This window comes from Lipomyces tetrasporus (assembly GCF_029532465.1).
Source record: "Lipomyces tetrasporus strain NRRL Y-64009 chromosome Unknown POJ06scaffold_3, whole genome shotgun sequence".
Taxonomy (NCBI): domain Eukaryota; kingdom Fungi; phylum Ascomycota; class Lipomycetes; order Lipomycetales; family Lipomycetaceae; genus Lipomyces; species Lipomyces tetrasporus.
In genome coordinates this window covers 1,725,555-1,741,501 of record NW_026611598.1, presented here as the reverse complement: position 1 = coordinate 1,741,501, position 15,947 = coordinate 1,725,555, and the positions used below count along the sequence as shown (strand labels likewise).

General features: G+C 45.3%; 5 protein-coding genes across 5 annotated transcripts; 3 read left to right on the top strand and 2 right to left on the bottom strand.

The window, feature by feature from the left end:
- Positions 1 to 47: 47 nt before the first annotated feature.
- Positions 48 to 4,643, bottom strand: POJ06DRAFT_249285 (Hydantoinase B/oxoprolinase-domain-containing protein). Its single transcript, XM_056187147.1, has 6 exons — positions 4,397 to 4,643; positions 4,150 to 4,333; positions 4,089 to 4,093; positions 3,042 to 4,024; positions 1,666 to 2,993; positions 48 to 1,615 (listed from the first exon to the last, which is right to left on the bottom strand). Exons 1-6 carry the CDS (start codon positions 4,490 to 4,492, stop codon positions 195 to 197), a joined length of 4,017 nt encoding a protein of 1,338 aa, XP_056045739.1. The 5' UTR covers positions 4,493 to 4,643; the 3' UTR covers positions 48 to 194.
- A 445-nt stretch (positions 4,644 to 5,088) lies between these two features.
- POJ06DRAFT_289161 (uncharacterized protein) lies at positions 5,089 to 9,415 on the top strand (the record flags this gene model as incomplete). The annotated part of the gene is made up of 10 exons (XM_056190310.1): positions 5,089 to 5,922; positions 5,982 to 6,305; positions 6,360 to 6,578; positions 6,645 to 7,006; positions 7,055 to 7,154; positions 7,234 to 7,389; positions 7,464 to 7,595; positions 7,648 to 8,220; positions 8,276 to 8,653; positions 8,703 to 9,415. The coding sequence occupies 10 exons, from the start codon at positions 5,089 to 5,091 to the stop codon at positions 9,174 to 9,176; spliced, it is 3,552 nt and encodes a 1,183-aa protein (XP_056045738.1). The 3' UTR covers positions 9,177 to 9,415.
- POJ06DRAFT_236905 (uncharacterized protein) lies at positions 9,411 to 9,948 on the bottom strand (the record flags this gene model as incomplete). The annotated part of the gene is made up of 3 exons (XM_056185926.1): positions 9,411 to 9,467; positions 9,513 to 9,737; positions 9,823 to 9,948. 3 exons carry the CDS (start codon positions 9,946 to 9,948, stop codon positions 9,411 to 9,413), a joined length of 408 nt encoding a protein of 135 aa, XP_056045737.1.
- A 336-nt stretch (positions 9,949 to 10,284) lies between these two features.
- POJ06DRAFT_80684 (SNF2 family N-terminal domain-containing protein) lies at positions 10,285 to 15,147 on the top strand. Its single transcript, XM_056191589.1, has 4 exons — positions 10,285 to 10,615; positions 10,680 to 11,614; positions 11,665 to 12,329; positions 12,380 to 15,147. Exons 1-4 carry the CDS (start codon positions 10,540 to 10,542, stop codon positions 14,826 to 14,828), a joined length of 4,125 nt encoding a protein of 1,374 aa, XP_056045736.1. The 5' UTR covers positions 10,285 to 10,539; the 3' UTR covers positions 14,829 to 15,147.
- POJ06DRAFT_80685 (ribosome maturation protein) lies at positions 15,148 to 15,942 on the top strand. The gene is made up of 2 exons (XM_056191590.1): positions 15,148 to 15,475; positions 15,528 to 15,942. The coding sequence occupies exons 1-2, from the start codon at positions 15,467 to 15,469 to the stop codon at positions 15,855 to 15,857; spliced, it is 339 nt and encodes a 112-aa protein (XP_056045735.1). The 5' UTR covers positions 15,148 to 15,466; the 3' UTR covers positions 15,858 to 15,942.
- The last annotated feature ends 5 nt before the right edge of the window (positions 15,943 to 15,947 follow it).

Genomic DNA, 15,947 nt, shown 5'->3' with positions numbered 1-15,947 from the left:
TACTTAGAATGGATTCATTTTGCTGTTCTCGATTACTTGTTAATAATTTTGCATTGATTGAGAATACTACTTAGGGTCACTATGTCTTCTCCACATGTTTTACCATGCAGCCAACCTGTGAATTATATTGCTACATAAACTATCCAGGTTCAGCTTGTATATATCATCGTAAAAGCGACGTAGTCGAATTCTATCTAGTTAGATTCCTGAATAGCATTGTATATCGCAACGCTTCCCTGACCACGCCAGTTCGCCCTGGGATCCTTCTTTCTGCCACCGATATCTGCATCTAGATGTGCGGGACCATATCCACCGCCTCCAGGAGTACAAATAATAATCCTCTCCCCAGACTGCATTGAAGCCGTGTTCTTACCACCCAAATTGATAATTCGTTCCTTCTTGCCCCCGTTCCCATCATCGATAAGGCGAACCCATAGATTCAGGCCGCAGTGAGCATCCTCACCCCCTGCGAGGCCGTAAGGGTGATATACACGGCGTTCGGACAAAATTGAGCATTGAACCGGTACTCGGAACTCGATGTCTCTGACGACACCGTCTCCGCCACGATATTGACCATTACCGCCAGAGCCTTTTCTAATTGAAAACTCACGCAGTAAAACTGGGTACCGTCTCTCAAATATCTCGGCATCAGTAATACGAGTATTCGTCATATGGGTATGGACGCCAGAAGTGCCGTGCCAATTCGGCCCTGCACCGCTGCCACCGGCAATGGTTTCGTAATATCCCCAACCACGCACTTGCTCTTCCTGACCATCTAGTTTACCTCCGATTCCAAATGTGAGATTGTTGCAATCGCCTTGAGAAGCCGCACAGGCTTCAAATGCATGGAAGATAACGTCAGTGATGCGTTGGCTGGTCAACACATTCCCACCAACGACTGCTGCGGTAGCTGACGGACTTAAAAAAGAACCCTTCGGGATGACAACCTTAACAGGCTTTAGACAACCTTGATTGAGAGGAATATCTTCGGTGATTAAGCACCGCAAGCAGTAGATGATGGCACTATAGGTCACAGCTTCAGGCGCGTTCATATTGCCGTATATTTCTGGGCCAGTGCCGGTAAAGTCAAAGACTGCAGTACCGTCATTTCCATTTATGTCAATTGTGAGACAGATTAGTGATCCATCGTCCATATGGTCTTTGGCCTGCAGAACCCTGCCCTCGAAGCGCTTACTAAGTTGTTTCAACATACTTTTGACTGAAAGCTCGGCGTTGTCTTGAATGGCCAACATGTAAAATTGGACCACGGACTCAGAATACTCATTAATTAAACTTTCGATCAAGCTAATGCCTTTCTGGTTCGCTGCCACCTGCGCCTTTAAGTCATTGATGTTGTCTGGCAAGCAGCGAGTACCAGAGCAACCGGGGTACTGAGCAGGCTCATGCAGTAGTAGCTCTGTAATCCGCTGCTCATCGAAATGACCTTCAGACACCAATTTCTCGCTGAGAATGGCCGCGCCTTCTTGGTAGAGTTCTCGAGAGTGAGGAGGCATAGATCCGGGAAGGATACCGCCAATGTCCGCATGATGTGCACGTGAAGCAACATAAAAAACAATTTTGTCGCCGTGGAATGCGGGAGTTATGACAGTGATGTCTATCTTGTTAGTAGACATAATGATTATACATTGGACAAACAGAGCATACCTGGAAGATGAGTACCACCAGTCTGAGGGTGATTAGACACAATCACATCACCTTTCTTTAATTTTCCTTTCCATATACTTGCTTGTGTTCGAACCGCAGTAGACATCGACCCAAGATGAACTGGAAGGTGTGGTGCATTAGCAACTAATCCGCCTTGAGCATCAAATAGTGCGCATGAATAGTCCAATCGCTCCTTTACGTTTGTGGAAACACTCGTCTTTTGGAGGGCACGACCCATCTGCTCGGCAATCGCCATAAACCGATGACCAAAAATAGAAAGCGTGATGGGGTCAATCTGTTCAGAATTCGCAGCCTTCTTTGTAGTTTCGTCGCCGATGTGGATAATCACGTGCGTCTCGAGAATAATAGCTGCAGAACCTGGTGGAACAAGTATGGTCTGAGTACCATCTGCAAGAATTGCGGGTCCCACAACCTTTTCGCCCACATCCAGGTTTCCGATCTTATAAATGGGTGTTTGCTGACGACCACCCTCGAAATACACTGTCTTCGTGCTGACCACTTTAGCTTCATTGACAGGGCTCACTTTTAAAGTCTTCAGTTGCTCATCAACACTTCTCTCTTTGAGCTGATAGCTTTTGCCTATACCGCGCACTCTAATGTCATCAACAATAATATCTCTATTCGGCAAAATGAAACCAAATTCTTGTAGATGATGATTAACAAATGCCTTCTCAAAGTCCCATCCTACAGGCTTAATGATCATCAATGCCGATTCTGTACCTTGATACCGCATGTTCAAGTATAATTCGAAGTCTATACGGCCGTCGTCAAATCCTTGGTCATGCAACGATGCACTTGCCTTCTTTTGCAGCTCATCAAATCGCTCAACAAATATTTTTTGAGTCTCGGGTGTGAATATATATGAGCTAGGCTCCTGTACCTCTTGCACTACATCAGCCAACGCCATACCGTAAGCGGAAAGAACTGATGAGTACTTGTGGATTAGTATCTGTGAAATACCAAGGGCCTCGGCTATAGCTACTGCGTGCTGACCACCTGCACCACCAAATGTAGCAAGTCTATGAGTCGATGTATCATAACCCTTAGCTTCAGTGAGAGCTCGGATTGGTCGAACCATGGCCTCGTTGGCGACCTTTATAAACCCATATGCAACCTCATCTTCAGTCATTTTACTTGCATCATCAATCTCGGAGTTAATCTGTTCGGTGAGCATAGCGAAGAGTCTTTTGGACGCCTGGGTATCGACAGGCTCATTCTCTTGAGGTCCGAAAATTGTGGGGAAAAATTCGGGAAGCAAGCGTCCAAGGAGCAGGTTAGCGTCCGTAACAGTCAATGGACCACCTTTCCTGCACTGTATGTTAGGCGATTTCTCTTCTTAGCATAACTTGGATTACCTATAGCAAGCGGGTCCAGGATGAGCCCCTGCACTTTCCGGGCCAACGACAAACAACCCATTTCTCCAGAACAGTTGACTTCCGCCGCCAGCAGCCACAGTGTTGATGTCTAACTGGGGACTCTGGATAGTGACACCGGCTGTTGTGGTCTCAAAGACATGCTCGTAGTGACCCTCCCCATAGCGCGAAACGTCCGTAGAGGTGCCACCCATGTCAAAACCGATAACAGGAATCTTGGTGTTGAGGTCATAGGACGTGAGAGCATATCCTACAACACCTCCTGCAGGTCCAGATAAGATCGCCCGTAAGCCAGAGAATGACTTCACATCAACAAGACCACCGTCCGACTGCATAAACTCGCACCGCGCTCCCTTGCCTGTCTTAGCGGATGCATTTCCTAAGCCACCTTCGAACCCCTTTTCGAAACCAGAAATATACTTTTTGATCTCAGGAGTCAGATATGCGTCAGCCGTAGCAGAAGTTGCACGCGGAACTAGTTTAATCATCGGCATTAACTGGCTTGACAGAGAAATATGTTCAAATCCTACTTTACTGGCAATTTTTCCCACCAATTTCTCATGATCCGGAAACGTGTATGAGTGTGTTAAGCACACCGCAATGCTTCGGAATCCCTCTGCGTAGAGCTCTAACAGAGCAGATTCGATTTCTGTCGACTCTGGACGCTTCAGAAGTCTTACAATCTCTCCTGAAAGCCCAACAACGAGATTTTCGTCATGAGAGACATCAACGGTCTTAAACTTCTCCGGATGCTCGGTATAATCTTCGAGAGTGACACGTTCATCGATCTCAATCACTTTGTGATACAGAACTTCGGGCTTATGGATAGCGATATCGAAGATTTTCGGTCTACTCTGATTGCCGATGATTAGGCAGTCAGCAAAGCCTTTCGTTGTAACCAATGCACATCTTTGACCTTTCCGCTCCAGTAACGCATTTGTTGCCACGGTTGTACCCATTCTAATCTGTGTCAATAGTTAGTAATCCCTAAAACCTCGTCGTCGCCCCTTCCAATAGAAAGTTACTGACTGATTCTAGATATCGCAAAATAATGTTAGCGACTGAAAACAGCGAGAGAGAGAGTCCTCACCAATTAGTCCAGTGTCTAATCTCTCATTGCGTCCAATTGCTTGCCCGGTGTAAGCTTCCAAAACCCGCCTGATTGCCTCCCGAGGTGCATCTTCATAATTCTGCGGATCTACGGATAGAAGTTTGATAACTACTGGAGGATGACCAGGGCGCGAGCCAATACAATCCGTAAACGTTCCACCGCGCTAAATTTATCGATCAGCTTGCTCTACTTTGGATTAATAATTATACACTAAATGTATACTCACATCGATTGCAATCTTAATTCCGCCGGAACCTGCTGGGTTCCTGAAATCAGGCCCCTCGTCTGCAATACGATTACTGCCTTCGAGTGCGAATACCATAATTTCAAATTCCCATTACCGACCAATACTCTTGATCTCCCTTGGCAATATTACAATAGCGACTGGAAAATCGAAGATATCGAAGATAAGAAGCCCTTAACTGACAAATGTGCTATAATAATGTCAATTGCGTCTCAGCCTGTTGATCATGCTTTCCCGGAAGCTGCCCAAACGCGGCCAGTTGAGGCTTACCACAACGATAGCCATTCTTACGTAACTCTTGTGACACAAGACAAAGCTACACCTCAAATTTTTTACAACCGAAACCACGATAATATGATGACTTAGTGACAAACTTATTCTATTAATATGAATTATATTATAAGAGGTTTTGAGCATTGCATTTTGCTTTCTTGGGACGCGGAGTTCTTGATACAGGCCATTCATTATATATTCCAGGGGTTGTGAGGCGAAGTCCCAACTCCAAAGATTAGCCTAACGCGACTGCAATCTAGATTTGAATTCAACACAATAATCGCGACTACTAAAGGCGTTGATCGCATTCAAAGTGGACGTTAGTATAAGCAGTTTGCGATCAACGTGAAAGACGCCTGCGAAGAACTAGCTTAATCCCGGCGCTGGACCAGCACAGAAACATGTCGATAAGCCTAGCACGCGCGGCCAACAGCCAACGTGCCCGCAAGCCAGTTGTGACCAGTGTTACAGATACGAGTGCTTATAACTACGTTGTAAAGTCGTGTTTTTTGGAGTACATTCGCACACCGCGCTCACAGAATCTGTTCCAATGGACCGCCGGCGGCGACACTGTCCCAGTGACTGAGATACAGCTTCATACTTCCTTGCTACGGTGTATTCGCAAAGAGGTCGACAGTTATCCATACTCTTCGCTGCATAAAGGTCGCATTCTGCATGAGATGTTTAGTAGATTTCGTGATGAAGCTGAGAAAAGGGATGTCAAAGAGAGTCTCAAAGACGGGATGTCGCTGCAGAAGATATACGGGCTATTTATGCAATGCTGTGGCAGCAAGAAACTGGAGCCAATGCAAGTCAAGGAATGTACTCTAGCCTTTTTGGCATTCATTGAGTATTGTATAAATAAGGTTCGCAGCCCCGACAAAACTGAAAATGTTCGCAGGATTATATCAGATGTCAAACGATACTACAGCGCACCAGTACAACCGCCTCTGTATCAGGAGGTAGCCTACGTGTTTGCCAAGCCAGAAGGTGCTGTTCGGGAAGATATATTGAATTATGCGGGAAAGTTGACGGAACTGGAGTACATGGACGATGTCAAAAAGTTGCTTACTGACATCTGCACCGACAATGATCGAACAAGCAGCTTCGAGTTAGACAAGGACAGGCAAATCTGGAAGAATGCTGAATCAGAAGCATTGAATCAGATACTTAAGCTTCACCTTGCCAGCAATGTCGGTCAGGTGGATCGTCGAAATAGTGGGTTTCTACGGGAGGTACGCGTCCTCTTCATACACTTTAGTCTTTAGTTGGCGCATCATTCTGATAGTTTAAGGCGGCTTACAATTTTATCCCATCGGATGCAACGACCTACTACCGCCGCGTTTTGATGCTGGCATGTCTACGTGATTTACAACTTGCCAATTCGTTGGACTCGGTAGACTACTTGTCAAAAGAGTCACGGAGTGTACTCATTATGCTATCTACTAACTGGCGCGTGAAAAAGTCTACGAGGGATATAATGGAGCTTGACGTTGCACGAGAACTATACGTAACTAAAAGCATGAATATTTGGGTCATGGTCCATATCTTTCAATTCGTCGAGTCTCAGATGATGAGGGTCCGTATAGATATTAAGGATCCATGGACCGTCCAAGATGTATGTCTACCATTGCTGCATATAATTCTTTTAGCCGTCTATTGACATGTTCAGAAAATCATGTATCGAAACAGCCTGATGACTATTTATAAGTACATGATAGGAACTATCGTCGAACAGTACTCGTCTCTCTTTTTGCCCCCTGATGGACTGGATGCAGACGTCGCAGAAAAGTTTGCATTTATCGATTCATATATCGCTTCCAACGACTTATTCCAAGGAACCGAAAAGGAGTTCAGGGACACCATCACGGTGATACGAGAGAGTGTAAAGGTCGGTTCGCGTCTTCCACTCTGATTAGTCTCGAGTTAGAAAATCGGGAACTGACATTTGCTCTAGTTTGCCGCATACAATCACTTCTTGGGTCTGATCAATGAAAGTAACAACAACTATTTGGTAATTGATAAGTGGCGTGACGTCGTCCGGCAGGCAATCGAAGCAACTAAGCGAGTCAAGGCGCGGTACACGTTGCCGACGGAAGTGGAGGGGATCGACATAACGAGATGGGCCGCAGAGCTACAGGTCGGATCGTGGTGCGCTGCTCAGCTTGCTAACATGGCAGCCGAGTTTTCCAAGGAACAGATTGTGCATTTGAGAACAGAACTGGATAGGGAAGGCACAGATTTGGCGATCGAAGATATTAAGGATATCTATTCCTGGCAGTGCCGCTTACGCAGGATCTTCCTAGCTGAAATGCCAAAGTAAGTGCGTGCCCTGGAGTACGGTCTTACAAACTAATTGAACTGAAGGGCTGTATATCCACTTGATGTTGAAGGCGCGTTATTTAACTATGTGTACCTCTGGTTTGATAAGCGATCTAGTCTGCCGAACGAATGGGTGGACGGCATTGTGAAAGCTGAGAAGGAATGTTTCCATTCGATTGCATTTCGTTGCTGTGTCTGGTCGAAGTAGTCTAACCTTGTTATAGTTTGTTCCCAAGTTCATGGACTCGCAGCCGCAGCAGCGTCATAGCACCTCAGTATTTGATATGTTCCAGATTTTCCATCAACAGATGAGTTTAATCAAGGAATTCAAGTGGCAAAACGAGTATCAGGTCGCAAAACTGTATAATGTTGTCATGCGGGTATGCCTTTCGTTGTTTATTGCTCCAAGTTATTCCTACTTCAGATACAGACACTAACGGTCATGATCTAATAGTCAATCTCTAAAGCAATTAGGCTGTATCTCCAAAATCTTCAAACCAAATTCGTCGCAGACGTTAAACCTGTATCAGGAGAATACAGTGGAAAGAAACAAAAGGGAGATGTTGAGTTGAAATTCTCGTCGGAAGTAAGTTACTAATATGGTTAGATTTAAGGTCGTCTCTGATAATGTGCTGCAGACTTGTGTTAAAATGAACAACGTGGAATACATCAAAAGCAACCTTGACCAGCTTGAGAAGTCCATTAATGCAGAAGCACTGGCTAATCTAATCGCCACGAAGGAACGATCTACGGCTACCTCAAATTTTGTTTTCACTATCGAAGTTGTGGAGGCGGAAGGCTTGCAAGCGTGCGATGCGAATGGTCTGAGTGATCCATATGTTGAACTGTTCGATCAGTCTCAAAAGAGAAGTATCGGACGTACACGCACTATATACAAGGATCTGAATCCGCGATGGAACGAAAGCTTTGAGTATTCAGTTACACATGCAGTTAATATTGGTGCCAATATTTGGGATGAAGATTTGTTTGGGCAACGAGATCACTGTGGTAGTTGCTTATTCTCGTTAAATCCCAAGGAACATCATGATTTTGAGCCTAAGGAGACCTGGATTGATATTCAGCCACAAGGGCGACTGAAGGTGGTTACTGTTATGGAACGTGATCGTGATGATATCATGTTTCATCTCGGAAAGGCATTTAAAGAAATCCAAAGGATTGAAGATTTCATGGTGAAGTCTATTCCCGGCCAGGTGCGTTGCATACCATTAACAGAGGAAGCATAGATGCTAACAGAACCTATTTTAGTTTCGAATGGCAATAAGCGATGAGCTATGCCTGGATACTATCCGTAACGTGATCAAACCTTCGGGTTTTCTCTCATCCATGGCCAAGCGTATACTCCGTCCTAGTGGCTCTGAGGCAGTGTCTACTACGTCGCAGGGGAGCCTCGAAGAACGGATCGGCGACGCGATAGATCCTTTTCTGAATAACTATCTTTTGCCAATTTTCAAAACGCTCGAGTCAACGCTGACCGATATGTTAAAAGTCACAGTCATGCTTGAAACTTGGAATGTGATTCTAGAGCATCTGGAACTGCTTGTAATCCCCCCGCTAACAGCCAAGGCTGTGCAACAGAAGCCGTTATCCGATGACGAAATGACAGTCATAATGAGCTGGGTTAATGTGCGCAACCACTTTCGTTTATATGTAGTATATGGCTGATAAAGCTTAGGTTGAACTTCTCGAATTTTTCCACGGTGAAGGTCACGGGCCATCAATCGAGGCACTGAAAAGCTCTGAGCATTTCAAAATTATAACTTTGGCGAAGCATTACTATCAATATACGGCACAACAGTTGGAGACCGACTATAATGATATGGCAATCCGCAACTTTGAGAGACGTAGCCAAATGAAGCTGCATCCAGGTATCATTGGACGGATGCGCACTGTCCTGGCCCATAAAAATCTGGGCACAATGCGACAGACCGCGAAGCAATTACGGGATGCTAGGGATGTAGACAATACGGAAGAAGTCATTCTGCGTGTGCTCGCGCTTAAAGATGTGGACCGTCGTTTACCGAGGATATTAAGGACAAGAAGACAACAAGCCGACATACGTGCTGTCCAGGCTGCCAGTCGAAGATCAGGACCGGTATTTGATCGCATGCAGAATATGCCTGCTTACAATAGGAATAACGGTGCCTGATGCATTAGCAATATTGAGTTTAAACTGGCTTTGATGGTCACGCATTCATAACTTGCTTTGTTTGGATATTGCGCCATTGTAGTTATATCAGTGGCTTTGTTTGGTCTCACAGGCAATTTGATGTATATAATGTACTATAGCATAACGGTGACCGCACACACCCGTCAAATCAGATCTTAAACGGTGATTATGTAACTATGGTAAGTACAGCTACAATCAATAATTCCAACAATCTCAATCCCTTTCTGATCTAGTTCCTGTAATACGTTCCGTCGTCAACTTTGGCCTATACTATCGGTTAGAGAGATCACAATACCACAACAAAGGAAGACTTACTGCATAGATCTCTTTGAAATCGTCCGAGCCACCTAACTCTTTGAAGAGACCGTTCGGGTACACTCTAGAGGCAGCTGGCTTCTCCGGCATAAAGTATGTGCATATGTAGCTGCCTATTCCAACTGTTGCAAAGAAATAAAGTATTGATCTAAATGCCTGGCCATCTGAAACGAAGTCGTGAATATCTGGAGACCACATATTAAGCACATCGTCATCCTCATGTAGCTGTGCGTAGTAAGTTAGCCGAGTTGGAACAATATTGATGAAACGTGCCAAAGAAATCGTTTGCCAAGAAGTCAGAAAAACTCACTGGATCGTTATAGTTGCGTCGCAATTGCTGGTCGTCGTATTTTTCGTAGGGATCGCGGCTCTGGTTGCTCACGTACGGATACTCGGGATAATCGCCGACCTGTGATGGAGTCAGCAGCGAGTTCATTGAAGAATGAGAGAAATCCCAAACAAACTCTCTCTCGTCCAAGCAATCAGAGTAATTACCAATCGGTCGTCTTCCTCTGCCGACTTAGTCGCGTAGTTTGCACGGTGGAATACCTGTTGTATCCGTTCAGTCCGTTGTACAGTTATCAGGTTCGCGAGAGCAGGTCTGCGAAGAGCATGTGACGCCCGTAAAATTGCTCGTTTTGTAAACATAGCCCAACTAACTGGATTTGTCCCCGACAATCGGTTGCTAATATATATATAACCTGGAGTTGAACGCGACCTCGACTGAAATTACAACATATTCGTCGACGAAGTTCGCTATTGCGTGTGTATGCTTGTTGATTGGTTGTGCAAGGGAACCCTAGCCCTTACGAACTCTAATCGGGTTTAGCGCCTTCCATTCGCCGGTCCCCTAGCAACCCAGCCGCCTGAGCTCAACAACTTTGCATTCCCACGTTATTTTCTGCTTTAGTATGTCCAAAAATATCGCCACAATTGTATAATTTCATGTGTGGATCTGTCACAAAGAGACGCATCTGTTCATGTACTGAACATCGATATTGCGACGCTTTGGACTTCTTAATCGCGAATGGCGCGCTCTGGAGTTACTAGAACTAGTATGCCCCGGTTAAGAACTACACTGCCTAATGGGGCGAGTAAAGTGGGTATGGTTGCCACCTTTCAATGTGTCTACGATATACAATGATTTATATTAATATTTTGCTTTAGAAAGTGGAAATTTAGTAAATGATGGGAGCCCGAAGAGTAGTGGCGACAGTGTCATTGCGTCCGAACGAGTCTTACGGCACACTCCAGCAAGAGGTCCAGCGCCGTCAATTCTCAGACCTCAGAAGAGATCACCATCTTCGCCACTCAAGAATTCTAATGCTGCTACGAATGTGTCATCAAAATCAGAAATGCCACGACGACCTGTCGGACGCCCCCGAAAGAAACACAGTTTGCAACCATCATCCACCGTGAAAAGTAAGCCCGATTCGGTTGAGCCATCACCAAAGCGACTGCGTTCACTTCGTGGTAAATATGCGGCCAACACCGACAAGGCTCGGCATGATCATGCAGAAGGTGATAACACAGTATCAAGTGGAGAGAGTAAACAAGAAGATCAGGAGGACCATGTGCCGCGCATAAAAATCAAATACAGCATTCCCAAACCAATAATCGCACAACCGGCACATATTCCGGCACCTCCAGTGTTCAATTCGCTGGACTTATATCTCGATTCGTTTCGCTCTCTAGAAGCCGATGACGTTACAGAAGAAGTCTTTCATCGTCGTGTGGACGAGGAAGCCAAACTTCGACAGTCAATTGACGAGGCTATAGCTCTAGGTAAACTAAACGTTGACATCGACAGTTCTTCTCAAGGCATTACAGCAAATACATTGAAACGGCCATTTGATCCACCTCGAACCCGTTCGCATCGGGATCATATTCTTTCTCATGCGATTTATCTTTCGAAGCTTGCAGCGGACGAGCGTAAAAATCATAATTCTCGCGCAAAAAAGGTGGCTTCTATGGTGCAGTTGCATTTCAAACGGCTGTCCGGTGCCGATGAGAAAGAGCGCAGGCTAGAAGAAAAGCGCTTGAGGCAGTTGGCAAAACGGACGGCAATGGAGGTTAAGCGGAAATGGCGCTTGGCTGAGAAGGTTTGTCTACTTCAAGTTAACGATACATAAACGAGCTAATAAAGTTACAGGTTGTTCGTCAAAAGTTCGTACAAAGACAACAAGAGCAGCAGCGGTTGGCTGGAAGACTGCAATTAAATTCCATCTTAGACCACTCGACACAACTTCTCGAAGCTCGCAAAGATCAATTACGTGCAAAGAACGAAATTGACAATGATGACAACTCTATATTTGACGAAAGCGAGTCTGACATTGTTCTGGATTCCGAGTTAGATACAACCAGCGTTGAAGATTCTGAGGATGAGCGTATGGACGATTCTCAATCTCAGGTGGAAGTTGAAACTGAGGATACTAAGGAGTTTGTTGTCGACGAAAGTCAGACATCCCGTCGAAGTCTAGGACTCGCAGATCTTTACGGAGCTAGTGAATTGCAGCAATCTCACGAAACAGTTAGTGCTGAAGCTCACGACTTGATTTCTGATGCCATACCGGATGCCGAAAATGAGCCCAAGATGGTGGAGGCGAATGACAGTCATGATACAGAAGCTTCAATTTCCTATCCTGTGACAAGCGAGAACAGGATGACTCCGTCTACTCCCTCCGGCGCTGCTAGAACAAAGATCCCGTTTTTGTTGCGTGGTACATTACGCGAATACCAGCATTCGGGTCTGGATTGGTTGGCTGGATTGTACAACAGTGGTACCAATGGCATCTTGGCCGATGAAATGGGCTTAGGGTATGCATACGACTCGAAATCGACGAAAACCTTCATCTAACACGTTTTAGAAAAACCATTCAAACCATTGCACTACTTTCCTATCTTGCATGTGAAAAGGAAATATGGGGTCCTCACTTGATAGTCGTTCCTACTAGTGTCATGCTGAACTGGGAAATGGAATTTAAGAGATTTGCTCCAGGATTCAGGATTCTCACATATTATGGCAATCCCATTCAACGCAAGGAGAAACGCCGGGGATGGAATAACGACGACTCATGGGACGTCTGCATCACTTCCTATCAACTGGTCATCCATGATCAAAATGCGTTTCGGCGAAAGCAGTGGCAGTATATGATCTTGGACGAGGCCCATAACATCAAGAATTTCCGATCTCAACGGTGGCAAGCGCTTCTCAATTTTAAGGCGAATAGGCGATTATTATTGACTGGTACGCCACTGCAGAACAGTTTGATTGAATTGTGGTCATTGCTTTATTTCTTGATGCCTTCCTCGAAGGACGCATCGTCAGTTATGGCAAATGGATTTGCGAGTCTTTCCGACTTCCAGGACTGGTTTTCACATCCGGTAGATAAGCTCATTGAAGGAAATTACTCTAAACAGAATGATGAAGCGTGGAGTACGATATCAAAGTTGCATAAAGTTTTGCGGCCATACTTACTTCGCCGACTCAAAGCCGATGTTGAGAAGCAAATGCCCGCGAAATTTGAGCATATCGTTTACTGCAAGCTGTCTAAACGACAACGTTATTTATACGACGACTTCATGTCACGTGCCCAAACAAAGGAGACACTCGCGTCTGGAAATTTTCTGAGCATTATCAATTGTTTGATGCAGTTGCGAAAAGTGTGCAACCATCCAGATTTATTCGAGGTTCGGCCGATCGTCACGTCATTCGCTATGGAAAGATCCGCCATCGCTAGTTACGAAATCAAGGAATTGTTAATCCGGAAACGGCTTTTGGCAGAGATGTCTGAAAATGAGGTTAATCTTGAGTTTTTGAATTTGGTCCCCGCAAAAAACGAGCAACTGTCTACAACTCAGGCTAATAGTTCTCGTGTTCTGTGTGCGAATGATGATATTGAGCGGGACTGGGGTACTTTGACGTCCTCCGTTGATCTAGAGTTCAGCACGGACTTCACCTCAATCAGTGGGTACCGCGAGTCTGTTCTCTATCACAGGAAGATTGCAAACGCTGAACGCCTGCGTCAAATATTATACAAGAACCATTATCGATGCGCCAAGGCTCCACTTTACGGCAAAAATCTTATAGAAACGTGCCGGATCAGTGTTCCAAAAGGGAAACGCGAGCCATGGTTGCGGGAATATCCATGTGACAAGCTGGTCTTGTCTGTATGTGACAGAGCACACCTAATGAGAGACGCAATTGAGCATTTCGCTTTTGTTACGCCTAACGTTGTCACGCTGGATCTATGGCGACTAGTATTTCCCGGCATTTCAACCACTATGTATTCTGACATTCGTCAGAAATATGACAATCCGATGCATCAGGCTCAAGTGAAACTGTCGATCGCGTTTCCAGATAAGCGATTACTACAGTACGATTGCGGTAAATTACAGCGACTCGCAATTTTACTTCGAGATCTTAATGCTGGTGGCCATCGGGCCCTAATTTTCACGCAAATGACTCGTGTGCTGGACATACTGGAGCAGTTTCTTAATATTCATGGGTATCGATACTTGCGATTAGATGGTGCCACGAAGATCGAGCAACGCCAGATCATGACCGAGAGGTTTAATAGCGATCCGAAAATTACAGTGTTTATACTATCTACGCGGTCTGGCGGACTTGGTATTAACTTGACCGGTGCCGATACTGTGATATTTTATGACTCGGATTGGAATCCATCAATGGATAAGCAGTGTCAGGACCGATGCCATCGAATTGGTCAGACTCGAGATGTCCATATCTACAGATTCGTATCGGAGTACACAATCGAATCTAATATTTTACGAAAAGCTAATCAAAAGCGGATGTTAGATGACATCGTTATCCAAGAGGGCGACTTCACGACGGACTATTTTACAAAGCTTTCGCTTAGTGATATGCTAGGTAGTGAAAGTGATGAAAGAACGACAGCTGCACTTGATCTGCAGGTCCGCGGTCTCAAGGGCGGTCTTGAAAAGGCACTGGCGCAGGCTGAAGATGAGGACGATGCTATTGCAGCTCGAGTCGCCATGAAGGAGGCGCGCGTTGATGCCAATGATTTCTATGAGCCGGATGCTGGAACTAGCGTTGATCGCGATACCGCTGAAACAACGCCGGTACCCACGGTACCCAAAGGCTCTGCAATCGGATCCAGTGCGGCTACCCCTTCTCGCATGGCAGTTGATGTCAATGGAGAGGATAAGTCGGTTGAAGTTAGTGATAATCAATCAGATCGTGAAGGAGACGAAGACGACGAGGAAGATGATGGTATTGGTAGCGTAGATGATTATATGATACGGTTTATTGAAATGGGCTACTATTGGGATTAGTCTACGATATTCATATGTGCTTAGGGAGTTATGGCGTTTGCGGAGGATTATTTGTGTTCTAGACGATGTGTGTATTTATGTAATATTCATAACGATTTTGTATATAGCATTCTGGCTTGTGCATTAGGGGTACGGCGGATGTATGATAGCGAGTCTAGCAATAATGAAATCTGACGTCATATTCAGGAAGCTTCAGCAGTTAACAAGGCGCCACACAGCGCGTGACGGTTTTTCGAAGGAGATGGCTATGACGTCAACACAGTCCATTACGTCCCTTCAACTCCAACTGCGTAGAAATCTCAGCCTACCGAGGGTACCACAATGATGCTACCGAACTGCGATTATATTGCAAGGGTATCGCACAAGCTAAGGGGATTCGCCTGGTTCTCGGGAGTGTTTTACGCGAGCATCGAACTTGGCGGGGGTTTTGGTTGCTGATCTGCACGCCCACGCCACCTAAGACTGACCATATGACGTGACCGCCCCCCGATTGCGATCTCACTCGGGGCTAGCCGGAGCTCAGTTGTATTTAGAAGGCTAGTTGGTTCCGTTCAGACTCTGCATTTCAAAGCTACTCTCCAGCGCTGGGTTGCTTTATTGATCAGTAGTAAATATCCCGCGACGTCCCCCAAGACAACATGAGTCAAGTAAGTAGAGTAAAGATGTATCCTGTCAGGATAGTCTTTTAACATGTTCTAGGTTTCAAAAGTATTTTATCGTGGTGAAAATGATGAATTTATGGTCGTGATCCAATCGCCTGAGGAATACCGGCGATACAAGAAGGACCCTTCAATCCCACTGATAGATGTCGTTGATTCCTTTAAGGTGTTCGTTACACGGAAATCTGGCACACAGGGTATAATTGATGAGGCGTCACGAGCGATGCTAGAGAATGAATTTGGAACTAGGAAACCTGATCAGGCAATTGAAAAGATACTGAGAGACGGCGAATTCCAAGAGCAGAAATATACCTACAAGTCAAATTACGATTCGACTAATGATACAATGGGAGCGAGAGTTGCGCATTAAGAATACTTGATTGCGGCTACTCAAGATGGTACGAGCGATTAGAATCTCAGAATTTTTGTTGCTGCTGTTGTGGATCTCATAATCAGTATA